Consider the following 13,735-nt stretch of genomic DNA (forward strand, 5'->3'; position numbering starts at 1 on the left):
ATACTATTCACACCTGGTTCCTTTCTTTTTTTAGTGGGCTAATTATAAACTTAAAATGGTTTCCAGCCAAGTCTCATGTTATTTACATCTTGTGTTTTTAGGGCCATGGAAGATAAAATTGTCATTTTAGCCCGGTGAGCAAGGATTTTGAGGGTGAATTTTTTTTTTTTAAGCCATTCACATTAGATTCTCTTCCTCTTTCTGTGCCAAGCTAAATCAGTCCCTGGGCCGTGGGTGGCAGCGTCTTTGCTTAGTGATCAGGCACCTTTTTCCTCTTTTTGAGTATTGTATGTACTCTTTGTCAGGGCTGCCAAACACTCTTCCGTCTTCTTTTTCTTAATCTTCTACAATTCTGCACATCAAAAATGAAGAAACTAAGATGAAATTGAAGATGAAGAAGATGAATTACTCAACAATGCCGAGTAAGCTTCCCAAGGCCCTCTCTGGGACTGGAGCTGGGTCTTCTCTCCCAGGGCCCGTCCCTTGAGACGTGGCGCTGCTCTGGGTTCGGATTCCGGGACTTGACTTCTCTCAGCCTCTGTTTCCTCATTTGAAAGTGGGGAGAAGCTCATTCTGTAGCAGGAGCCTGCCTAGTACATGCACCCACCTTTGTGAACCCACTTGCCGTGTGTGTGCAGGCTCCCCAGGCAAGCGGTGCTGGGGTGCCGCTCCTGCCTTGCGGCCCCCTTCGTGAAAGCTCTCGGTGGGGACGGCCCTGGTCTTTCCCTCCTGCATCCCGGGTGCCTGCTCTGCAGTGTTTGTCGTGGGAGAGAATGTTGAATAAAGGATGTTATGAATTTCTCTAGGTTCTTCTTAGAAGAACTTTTTCATTTTCCAATAGCTCAGGTAGTTAATAGGCTATTTACCTTTGGCCAGGGTGTTACTTGACTCCTTTTTTTCTTTATATTTAATAGATTATAATTTTTAGAGCAGTTTTAGGTTTACATTACAGAAAATTGAGCAGGTAGTATGGGATTTCTATATATCCCTCTACAGCTTCCCCTGTATTAACATCTTGTGTGGTGTGTTTCTTTCATTTTTGAGCCAGTGTTTGTATGTTATTATTAACTATAATCCATCATCTCCATTAGGATTCACTGTGTGTTTTACAGGCCTTTGGGTTTTGACAAATGTCTAACATCCCATATCCACCAGGACAGTGTCCTTGGAGCGGTTTCTCTGCCCTGAAACTCCTCTGTGCCCCACCCTTCATCCCTGCCTTCTCTCCCCAACACTTGGCAGCCCTTGGTCTTTTTAGTCTCTCAGTAGTGTTGCCTTTTCCAGTTATCAGAGAGTTGGTATCATACAGTCTGCAGCCTTTTCACATAAGCTTCTTTCAAAGCTGTAATCATTTAAGTTTCTCCCACCTCTTTTTGTGGCTCGATAGTGCATCTCACTTTATTGCTGAATAAGACTCCATTGTGTGGATGTACCATGCACAGACTGTGTATCCATTCACCTTTCGTAGGACATCTTGGTTGCTTCCTGTTTTTGGCAATTATGAATAATGCCGTGGTGCTGCTTTCCTTTTCACTTAACCTTGAGTTTTCCTGCTGTGCTGATGACGGCAAATCAAGCTTCTTTATCAGGAAATACTGGTCACTATTAGAAATGCTTCCCAGAGTTGGCCTGCCAATTAAAACTATATGCATTTATGTTTTTATTGTTTTCCCCCACTTTATTGAGATATAAATGACAAATAATAAACTATATCTTTTAAAGATATATAATTGGATGAGTTTTGACGTGTATACCTGTGAGACCATCACTGTAGTGAAGTTAGCATTGTGAGTCAGCCAAGATCAGAGCAACTTCTTGAACTTGAAATGTAGCTAGTGAGACTGAGGGAGTGGATTTTAATGTTCTTTAATATTTAATTAAATTTAAATATTCACATGTGGTTGGTGGCTGCAGATTATAGAAGAGGTGGCTCTAGAGTGCATCTGTTCATTGAGTAGAACGGTGGGGGTTACCCTCCTTATTCACATTCGTGCTCTCCTCTCCTCCCCACTTCTTTCTTGGGTTAAATGTACGTAGTCAGATTTGTGTGCGTAAGTGAGAAATGCATTTGTTGAGACCCCCTTGTGTAACAGAGAGCAGTTAAGTACAAGTGATAGTCCATTGGCCTTATGATCCTTTCTGTTTTATTTCAAATTTTTATCTTTCACTGTTTAGACTGGTTGGCATTTAAAATAACTCTTGCGTTTTTGTGGGAAAATAATTACATGGAACCCGTTACAGTTAATCACTTAGATCAGGAGTGGGCACACGACAGCCTGCTGTCTGTTTTTGTTCAGTTCAGTCGCTCAGTCGTGTCTGACTCTCTGCGACCCCACGGACTGCAGCACGCCACGCCTGTCCATCACCAACTCCCGGAGATAACTCTAACTCATGTCCATCGCATCGATGATGCCATCCAACCGGCTCATCCTCGGTCGTCCCTTTCTCCTCCTGCCTTCGGTCTTTCCCAGCATCAGTTTTCCCCGCGTCTGTTTTTGTACACCAGCTAAAATAGGTCTTTATATTTTTTAGCGATTGGGAAAAATTCTAGACTGTTTCATGGCTTGTGAAAAGTATCTGAAATTCAGATTTCAGTCTCTATAAATACACTTTTATTGGAACCGAGCTCTATTCGGGTTGTTTACATATTGTCTATGGCTGCTTCTGTCCTCAAAAGGCAGAGCTGAATATTTGTCACAGAGACTGTCTGGCCCAGAAAGCTGAAAATATTCCCTGTCTGGCCCTTTGCTTATGTGAAAAGTTTGCTCACCGGTCTTAGGTTTTTGAAGGCCTTTATGCAGAAGTTGGAAATTTAGCTTGGGCGCTGGACCTTTTGTATTTGACGGAAAGTTTGATAGTATAGGGTGATCAGTTGGATTGAAGCTCGTTTGTTTTCATTTTTAAAATACACTTACTGAATTATTTGGCTGCCTTGGGTCTTAGCTGTGGCACCTGGGCGTCATTGTGGCCACAGGCTCGGTGGTCGTGGCGCGTGGGCTTAGTTGCTCTGCCACATATGGGATCTTAGTTCCCTGATCAGGGGTCGAACCCTTGTCCCCTTGCATTGCAAGGTGATTTCTTAACCACTGGACCACCAAAGAAGTCCCTGTTTGTATTTTGAATAATGTATTTATAGGCAGAGGAATTTGTGAACGAATGAATAAAATTTAGAGCCCTTGGAGCCACAGTTCCCAAAGTGTGTTCTGAGGCACCCCAGAGCACCCGGGCTATAGGACAGTTTCCGTTTTTGAGGAAGCACTGTGATACTCTACCTTTCACAAACACTGCAGACTCTTGGTTCAGGGTAGTTCACGGTTTCGGGATCACACTGCACGTCCTTCGATGATGTTGCATCTCTGTGCGGTTGGGCTTGCGGTGGTTGCTGTGCGTTGTGTGCAGCAGGAACTCACAGCAGCGGCAGCGTGACTCTGAGAGGAGTGCACGCGCATCCTCAGATCACTCTCGCTATTTAGGACTGAAGCAAAACGTTTTCTCCTTCAACTTAAGAAGCATATTATTTTTCAAATGGTTACTAAGTTATTAAGACCCAAATGCTTTTTAAGTTGTTTGGACCCCATAATCTAATAAGTGGTATTTCCTTTGGCCTCGGGCACCGTGAAAAAGTCGAGATTCCAAGGGTGCCAGGAACCCAAATTTGGGAACCTCTGGCATTCTGCCCCAAGAGACAGTGCTTTAAGGACCAATGACTCCAGATACCTATCAGAAATGTCATGCATGATTGTCTTCAAGTAATAAACCCACTCCAGATACCCAATCAGAAATGTCATGCATGACTATCTTCAAGATAATAAACCCACTCCGGATACCCCATCAGAAATGTCGTGCATGATTGTCTTCAAGATAATAAACCCATGGAAGTATGGAGCCCCCAGGCTGTTGTCTGAAATGTCAGTCTTGAGATCTTTCAGAAACACGAAGTGGTTTGGACAAGTATGGGCCATAGTTTTCTAATCTGAATTAACACGCGCAAGATGCAGTTAGTCAAGCATACTGATTATCCTTTGAGTTTTATTTGAAAATCCAGTAGCTCTGTCAGTCTGTTAAAGTGTGTTAACAAAAGTTCTTATCCTTTAACAAAAGCATTTCATGTTCAGAACTCTTGGAGCAAAGGAGCGGATGTGAGTAAAGGAACTGATGTGTTGATGCAAAGTCCCTCAGCGTGTCTTCCAGGGCCTGCCTGTCCCCCTCTGTTGTGTAGAGTGATACACGAGGAAATGGCTCCTTCATCAAAAGTAAACAGAGCCAGTTAAATCATTGTGTGCTAACTGTGCGGGTAGGTGTTGGGAGAAAAGGATGTGTTCCTGGTTTTAAAAAAACTGTCTAAAATATTTGTAGTTGCGAACGTTTTGGTGCACTCTGTGTGTGAGCTGCGCTCTCACCATCTGTTCTTTGAGCCATAATTGTGCCTTCCGCAGTCGTCACACATTTCAGTGTGTGGCTCTAGCAAAGAAATCAACCTCCTTTGTTGGGTTTCATGAGTCTCTTAAATGCCCTTTCCTTAGACCTATGGCACGATGGGTTGAACTGAAGTCTTTCTCAGACTACATACTACCTCTGGAAAAAGTGTGTTATTGGGATCATGGAATCTGAGGTTGTGTAAGATGAATTAATAATTTAAGCTTCAGATATGTTTGATCTTAGAGGGAAATATGCAGGTCAGGAAGCAACAGTTAGAACTGGACATGGAACAACAGACTGGTTCCAAATAGGAAAAGGAGTACGTCGAGGCTGTATATTGTCACCCTGCTTATTTAACTTACATGCAGGGTACATCATGAGAAATGCTGGGCTAGAAGAAGCAAAAGCTGGAATCAAGATTACCGGGAGATATATCCATAACCTCAGATAGGCAGATGACACCACCCTTATGGCAGAAAGTGAAGAGGAACTAAAAAGCCTCTTGATGAAAGTGAAAGTGGAGAGTGAAAAAGTTGGCTTAAAGCTCAACATTCAGAAAACGAAGATCATGGCATCCGGTCCCATCACTTCATGGGAAATAGATGGGGAAACAGAGGAAACTGTCAGTTTATTTTTTTGGGCTCCAAAATCACTGCAGATGGTGACTGCAGCCATGAAATTAAAAGACGCTTGCTCCTTGGAAAGAAAGTTATGACCAACCTAGATAGCATATTAAAAAACAGAGATATTACTTTGCCAACAAAGGTTCGTCTAGTCAAGGCTATGGTTTTTCCAGTGGTCGTGTGTGGATGTGAGAATTGGACTGTGAAGAAAGCTGAGCGCCGAAGAATTAACACTTTTGAACTGTGGTGTTGGAGAAGACTCTTGAGAGTCCCTTGAACTGCAGGGAGATCCAACCAGTCCATCCTAAAGGAGACCAGTCCTGGGTGTTCATTGGAAGGACTGATGCTAAGGCTGAAACTCCAATACTTTGGCCACCTCATGTGAAGAGTTGACTCGTTGGAAAAGACCCTGATGCTGGGAGGCATTGGGGGCAGGAGGAGAAGGGGACGACAGAGGATGAGATGGCTGGATGGCATCACTGACTCAATGCACATGATGTGGGTGAAATCCGGGAGCTGGTGATGGACAGGGAGGCCTGGCGTGCTGCGATTCATGGGGTCGCAAAGAGTCGGACACGACTGAGCGACTGAACTGAACTGAACTGAGAGGGAAATGGCTTGGGGCAGATTAAATTTTTATATGTATCGTTTTAGTTGTAGTATATTCATTATGTTTTCTTGTTTGATCTTACTAGCAGGTTCCAATCCTGTTGTTATGACTTGATATATTGATCCATCTGAAGACTGGGAATGGAGGGGATTGACTGTGGGATAAATACAGAACTTACCTAATACAGTTGTGTGCGCCATTTTACCATGGTTTGTTGCTAGTCTTGTACTGCTTTGAAGGTAGATAATCTGATTGGGTTGTCAGTAAGTAATTGTATGAATGAAGTATATGTTATGACTAACTGAATTATAACTTTTCTTTCAAAGGGCACAGATATCCACAGATTCTGGTTTCATTACTATCTTGTTAAGTATGAGCAGTTATTCACAAACAGCACCTGATTTGGAACCTCAGTTTCGAGGTGGAGTGCGAGGGCCCACGCAGGGCTGAATTGTGACAGCACAGGGCCCCTGGGTTCCCTGGGTCATCGTCACTTTTCCTATCTGCAGTTGGCTTAGATGATCATCTTGCGTTTGAGTTTCAGCCACAGACTCATCCAACTTGGCGGACTTTTGGTTCTACTCCTGTTCCCCCCACCCGGGAATGTTCCCTTCTCTGCAGGTTGCCTCTCTAAAGCTGCCTGCCCTTCAAGACCCCCTGCAGACTACTGCCTCCACGAAGCCTCCGGAGCCACCCGGCCAGGGCGTTGTCGTTCAGCCCACCCCGCGCTGCTTACCTTTCCTTGGGGGCCCCTGCTGCCTGTGTACAGGCGCATGTTCCTGTGTCTCCCACTCGTGTGTTCTCTAGAACCTTGGCATAGGGCTGCGTATACAGGCCCTCTTCACATGTGTGTAATTTGAGAGGCAGGATTAATAGAAATAGAACTCTGAGGGACTTGGGTCAGTTTGTCACATTTTCTTGATGGGTTGTATATTATTTGAGCACCAGCAACCTGGGTTCAATCCCTGAGTCCAGAATATCCCCTAGAGTAGGAAATGGCAACCAGTATTCTTGCTCAGAAAATCCCGTGGACAGAGGAGCCTGGTGTGCTACAGTCCACAGGGTCGCATAGAGTTAGACACAGCTGAGCAGCTAACAGTTTACTTCATGACTTCAATTTCTAAGAGAGTCTAAAGCGACAGTTAACTTTTTCACTCACTGATTCTTCAGTGTAAACCCGACCTGTTTATGAAGGTCATGTCTGGTGCCATAGGATAGCCAAGTTTCTCCATGGAAAGCAGCTGGCTTAGCTTGTTGGCTAAATTGGGTATGAACAGAGTTCAATTTAAAGGTGGGTTCTTTAAATGGAATTTCTTTCGGATGGGTTTTCCTGGCAGAATGCAGTGTTAAGCTTATTAATTCACAGGTTGAAATGTCTTCACTGAAATATGGTTTTCTTTAGCACAGTACTAGCTTTTAGTTATGTCACAGTTGCATTCAAAGGTTGGTTAAAAACTCAAAGTACTGTTGCCAAGCTCCCAAATTGCAGGCTCAGAAATCCCTTTTGAAAGAGGAAGGGTGGGCGTCGGAAGGTAGGAGGGAGCTGTCACCGAGAAGCGGCCCTCCTCGCAGAGGCGAGTGGAAAAGGCCGTAGGGCTGCTTTCTCTGTCGAAACGACCTCGGTGTTAGAGAGAGCCAGCAAATGACTGCAGTGGTTATTTTTCTTCCAAAAGTAATTTTTCCTTTTAAGAGGAAACATCAAAGAACATGCCTCTCCCTCTGAAGCAATTACTTCTGAAAGAGTTACTTTCCTTCAGCCTTTCTTGGTTTTTGTATTAGATAAATATTGAGTGTGATTAGGAAATGACTTGATAGTACTGCAGATAGTTGGCAAAAAAAAAAAGGCATTTGAAAGTTCCCTTGGCTCTTCTTTCTGATGAAGTGATTGGAACCTAGTGGTGGTTGAAACGTGGGGTTCTTCCTCACTTCTGGAGATTTCCTCCTGTAGAAATAAAATGGAAGGCCTGCAGGTGTGGGCTTTGTCCCAAACAGGGTTTTAAAAATAGGGTCACTTTGTAAAATCGGGATTTAGAAACCAGAAGCTTGAGTTCCCTGGGCCTGTGTCTCACCTCCGAGCGACAGCAAGCCGCCGGGGGAGGCGGCCCCGTGAGGAGGGCCCCCGGGACTGGACGCCTGGCCTCTGCCTGGACTGGGCTGTGGGCGCACCTGACCTCGTAAACAGTTTCACGGGTGAATGTGACCTGTTGCACTTAATCAGTTATATGCAGAGGCACCGTTGGTTTTCGTGTGAATTTTCCCTGTTAATATTTTTCCCAACTTTCTGTTTTGAAAAATTTCTATTAAAAAAGTTGATAAAGTGTAGTGAGTACCTGTACACATTTCACCTAAACTAACATGTTTGTTTTATTTTGTTCCTTCCCACACATACACCTTTTTTTTTCCCCGTAGAACCAACCACTTGAAAGTAAGCTGTGTGTATCTTAACACTTTTGCCCTAAATACTGAAGAATAGATGTTCTCCTATGTAACTGTCATTATCACAACTGAGAAATCTGACACTGATAGAATACTGCTACTTAATATGCAATTAATACTACTTAATATGGTCACGTTTCCTTAACTATTTTCTAGAGCTATGTTTATTCCAGTCCAGGAGCCAGGGCAGCATTGCATTCGATAATCCTGTCTCTTCAGTTGTCTTAATTCTAGACACTCCCCTACTTTCTTTGTTTATCAAGACATTGACAGTTTTTCTTTTTTCAAATTTTTGGCCACTCCCATGGTGTATGGGACATTGGTTCCCTGACCAGAGATTGACCCCACACCCCCTGCTTTGGAGGACGGAGTCTTAACCACTGGACTCACCAGGGAAATCGACAGTTTTTCTTTTGTAAAGGTTTGGGCTGGTTGTTTTGCAGAATATTCCATAAGTTGGGTGTGTCTGGTTGTCCTCTTGATTAGCTTTAGTTCACAGTTTGCATCACGAAGACTCATGCTTGTGTGTGCTTCCGTGGCGTCCAGCAGATTGTCAGGTGGTTCCCATCATTTGGTGAAGGTGATGTCCGCTAGGTCTTTGCGTGGTAGTGGTTCTGTTGTGCCTTTGTCACACATAACTAGCAGGATCATAATTTGAGGCTGTGGTGTCTTCCAGCAACTCCCTTTCTGTAGCATCCCTTGATGATCCTTGCTTGAATCAGTTATTATAAATTGATGGTTGCAGAATGTGGTTTTTCTAATCATGTCATTCCTTCTGTGATTATCGGATGATCTTTTCTGTTAAATTTTCTTTCCTGCCCGTTTTTCTTGAGTATTTCTATATGGTTTGTAATGCTTTATCACCTGTTTTCTTTCTGGTGCTCCAGTTATCCGGGGATTGACAAGGGGAACCCATTCGGGCTGGTTCCCCATCAGTCATTGAGCACTTTCTTGATTTCTGGTAAGAAATGCTTCAGACTCACCTTGACCTTTATTTGCTCCAGACTTGTAATTAGCCTTTTCTCCAAGGAGCACAGCTTCCTTTTTAGTAGGCAGTGGTATTTGGAAAATAGGAACTGGATGCCAAGTTTGCTTATTGCGGCTGAGGTGTCATATCTTCTAGGCCCTTCCAGATAGAGCTAGAACGTAAATGCTTTTAATATTTTAATACAATTAGAATGCTTCTAATTTTCAGAGGCTTCAGAAACTTTATAGGTTTTGGTTTGTGCTGAAAAACTAGGGTGGTGGTGGTGGTTGTTTAATCACTAAGTCATGTCCTACTCTTTGCGACCCCATGGACCGTAGTCCGCTAGGCTCCTCTGTCCATGGGATTTCCCAGGCAAGAATACTGCTGATAGCCTGAGCAATTTCAGAGACTAAAGTTTTGTCAACTTCTTTCAGTCTTCCTTTCCCTTAATCCTCTAGAAAGTTAATTTTCTGTGCTAACAGTACACAAAATTCAATAGCCTCACATATCTCCTAAAGATAAGCCAGGGTACGTGAGCACAGAAACACGAAGCTGGATTCATTGATTTATTTAGGAAGCTCTTATTCCATATTTCAAAAAATGTTTGTTGAACAGTGACTCTGTTTCAGACAGTGAGTAAGGTCCTTCTTCTGGATAATCAAAGAGAAGTAGGACTTGGTCTCTGCCCTGTAGCCAAGTGGAGGGAGGAGGCCAGATGCTTACTAACCAGTTTCCACACAGGCTGAGTCTTGGAGAGGAACATGCCGACTCCTGTGCTAGTGGCTCTTTAGCCTGGATACCTCAAATACCAGCTGGTTGGGGCACACCGAGGTGAAAATGAATGTCTCAGCTAGTACGCGTCTATGTGGAGGGATAGATTTACAGGGAATGGAAAGTTTTTTCTGTTTTAAATTCAAGGCTAGCCTGTGTGGGTAATGCCTTATGCTGACCACTCTATTTCAGGAATTTAAAGGATGTTGTGGGTATTTTGCAAATGATATAATAGGTACTTAAGTGGTAGAGGGCCGAGTTTAGGTTGCTTCTTGCCAAGGACTTACTCTACCCTTTATGTCACTTAAGAAGAATTGTGTTTTTTTTGAAGCCCTTGTAATCTCAGTTTCTTGACATATCATAGTGCTGGAATGTACAAAGCCTTTTTTTTTTTAATGTAGGAAAATTTAGAAGTCAGTTTAGACAATGTCAGTGTGTAGAACAAAGGATACTCAGCATTTTTTTTTTCTAGAATTGTGTGTGCAGTGCCTAATACTAACAAATTTTAGGGCCTCATTGAGGCCTTAATTATCCGAGGTATGATCTCAGCAGTTGAATAAACTTCTTAAATGTTGTTTATTATAAAAGGCATAAAGAGAATTTTCCTGTGATTTATATCCCACGCTAGCAGTTAACGGGATTCAGAATGTATTTGAATGAAGGGGAGTAGATAAGTATGAAGAATGTATTTTCAAGTCCCAAAGTAAAAACATCTAAAAAGCAAATGCAGTTGGTCACCACGTGAGTTCTGCCTCCCTTCCAGACCAGATGGTGACATGGTGGCATCCCCTCCTTTCCCACCAGGAGGGCAGCTCCAGGAAGGCAGGGCCTTCTGTTGGTCCTGGTCCCCGCAGCCACACACACACACACACACACACACACACACACACACACCCACCCTGGGGGCCTGGCCACGTGGTTGGGTGCTGAGCAGGAGCGTGGCAGGCAGTGTCAGAGTGCAGGTCGCCAGTTCCCTCCTCTGCTGGCTGTGGGTCCCCGCTCACCCTGAGGTTTCCTCAGAGTTGCACTCCTGGGTTCTCTGTCCTGAAAATGTTCTCCCCTCATCACTGACCACGCACAGACCTTTCCACTGAGGCCCAGTGTTATTCCTCCTCTCCCTTCAGCCTTCCGGAGCCTCCACCCCTCCAAGCTGTTTACTCTTTTCTCCTTGCGCCCTTAGAGCACTTGCCTATTCTTAGGACACTTGTGTGTTTCCCTGACTCCATTTCCTGAACTGTCTGCTTCCTCTTCCCCTCCCTCGCATGTTGCCTAGCTTGGTGCCTTTTAAATAACGTGGACAGCAGGAGTGCGGCATTCATGTTTCAGACTGGGGAAACTTGATAATGTGATGGAAAGAAGATGAGACACATACAGAAGACCGAGTCACTTGAAATGAAATGGTCGTGAGCATCCTGGGTGGAGGAGCTGCCCAGTTGCTCTGGTGTTTCATGGGGTCTCTTGTGACCGCCTGTGGAACTTCCCCAGGAAGACTGACTTTTTAGCATGACAGTGCTCTGAAACTGCTGCCACTCTTTTAGAGGTAAAGTCAGGGCAGTGTGTGCCACCTCCGCACTGATTAATCTTTTCAGCACTGTAAGTTTCTTCCTCAGATCTGTGCTTGGTTGTCATTAGTTTCCAGATGGGATGTCTCAGTTCCCCTTGTCATGTTTCTCCTGCAGCCTCAGAGGGGAGTAGCATGTCGGTCACCTCGGTGCCTGTCCTTATGGGGAGCAGAGCTGAGAGGCGAGCCCTGGGCTTCCTCTCTCAGGTGTCTTCTCCCCGCCGTGTCCTGTGGTTTCCTGCTCACCCACACTTGTGAGCCACTGGACGGCTTCAGTTATCTTTAGATCAGTAATCCTCACGGATGGCTATGGAGCAAACCAAATCTGGTGCCTGTGTGCATTTTCTAAAAGTTTGGACAAATTATATAGCAAATCTTCTTTAAGTTTTTGTATTTTGAAATAATGATAGACTTATAGGATATTAATAGCATATTATTCCCAGGAAATACTATGGAGCGATTCCACAGGCTCTTGACTCATTTTTCCTCCCGACAGTAACATCCAAAGAGACTGTCGTTGAGCATCATGTACATCCAGGATATCAACACAGTATAGTCAAGAGACAGAGCGTCTCCCAAGGGTTCCCCTCCTGCTACACTGTTACAGTCCCACTCACTCCCCGCTCGTCCCCTGGCAGCCACTAACCTGTTCTCCATTTCTACAAGTTTGTCATTTCAAAAACGCTACAGGCACTTCCCTGGAGGTCCAGTGGCTCTGTGCTTCCACTACCAGGGGCCCACGTTTCACGTTTGATCCCCGGTCCTGGAACTCAGATCCTACAAGCTGCATGGTGCAGTCAAAAAATACATTTTTAAAACTACATTACAAACATATTTAAGTTCATAATCCATTTTGAGATAGTTTCTATAAGTATGGGGTTTATCAGGTTCCTTTTTTTCTCTATGGATGTGTAATTTCTCCAGTAATATTTGTGAAAAGGCCATCCTTCTTCCATTGAATTGCTTTAGCAGCTTTGTTGGCAGAACACTGGTGGGGGGCACATTTGGGAGGGTCAGTTTGTGGCTCCCTGACCCACCCACGGAGCTCTGTGTCTTTCCTTCCACCTGTGCACACAGTCTGGATTCCTGTAGCCGCATATCGAGCGTTCATACTGAGATGGGAAGGGGTGCTTCCCAACATAGTCTTCTTTTCCAGAATTGCTTTAGCTATTTTCGTTCTATCGCCATTCGGTTTAAGTTTTAAAGTACTCTTGTCCATAAGCTGCAAAAGAAAATCTTGCTGGGATTTTAAAGGAATTATGTTAAACCTCTCTATCCATATGGGGAGAATTGATATCTTTACTGTGTTGAGTCTTCCAATCCATGCACACAGAATGTCTTTTTCTTTCTTCAAATATTGAAAGTTTAAGGTGTAAAGATGAAGGGAGCTGTGATGTAACTGTTGGTGTGTATGAAGAGATGCCTGTATTCCAGGGACACCATCAGTGCCAGACTGCCAGGCTGTATCTTGGTTCAGTTCCTTTTTTTCAAAATTGTATTCACAGGCCTATGAAAGGAGGTTCCCTACGTGTCCTTTGATTCCAATGTTTGTGGACAGTGACACTGTGAATGAATTCAGGAGTGAAGATGGGGCTATTCACATTATAGAAAGGCGCTGCAAACTGGATATAGATGCTCCTCGACTGCTGAAAAAGGTAACTGGAAAGGACACCTTAAAAGGCAATCCCCCCAAAACTAAAATGAATTTGTGCTTATTGCTTCTGTTGGTTGCAGTTGGGTGTTATTCATTAACCCTTTTTTCTTTCTGTTTTGAAGATTGCAGGAGTTGATTACGTTTATTTTATCCAGAAAAACTCACTGAACTCTCGGGAACGTACTTTGCACATTGAGGCCCATAATGAAACGTTTTCTAATCGGGTCATCATTAACGAGCTCTGCTGCTACAGCGTGAGTAGCTGCACGGGGCGGAGGTGGGAGGTGGGGCGTGGTCTTCTGAGAGCCCTCGGGCCCTCGCGGTAGGCAGTGCGTGTCTTTGTCTGAGAGGGCAGTTCTCCGTCACACACAGTTACTGGTTTCTAATGCGTGGGATCAGCAGGGTGGCAGCTGGCGTGTCCTGCAGGATGGACTACATTGTTGCGGCAGTTAAGGTGGCCAAGTGATGCCCTGGTTTGTTCTTTAATATGAATACGCCACATCGTTTCTGGCCCACGCTAACACTTTTGAAATATGTGTCCCTCTGAGATTGGATCTGAGTGCATTTATCTGCCTCCCGTCTTGCCTGCTCACCACCCAGAGCAAGAACTTCTCTGACTGGAGTATTGGAATAACCCAGTAGGTCTCTCGCTTCCTCCCTCACCTTCCTATAGTGTATCCTTGACACTGAATCC

The 13,735-nt window shown here is 44.3% G+C and overlaps 1 protein-coding gene across 1 annotated transcript in view; it reads left to right on the forward strand.

The window, feature by feature from the left end:
• The window catches only part of SEC14L1 (SEC14 like lipid binding 1), a 49,350-nt gene that overhangs the window by 19,713 nt on the left and 15,902 nt on the right, over nt 1-13,735 (forward strand). Inside the window, exons 3-4 of the mRNA XM_070389143.1 lie at nt 12,893-13,042; nt 13,164-13,295. Coding sequence (XP_070245244.1) covers nt 12,893-13,042; nt 13,164-13,295 — 282 coding nt within the window. The remainder of the gene's footprint in view (nt 1-12,892; nt 13,043-13,163; nt 13,296-13,735) is intronic.

Source organism: Bos mutus, chromosome 19 (assembly GCF_027580195.1).
Source record: "Bos mutus isolate GX-2022 chromosome 19, NWIPB_WYAK_1.1, whole genome shotgun sequence".
In the NCBI taxonomy this organism is placed as follows: Eukaryota; Metazoa; Chordata; class Mammalia; order Artiodactyla; family Bovidae; genus Bos; species Bos mutus.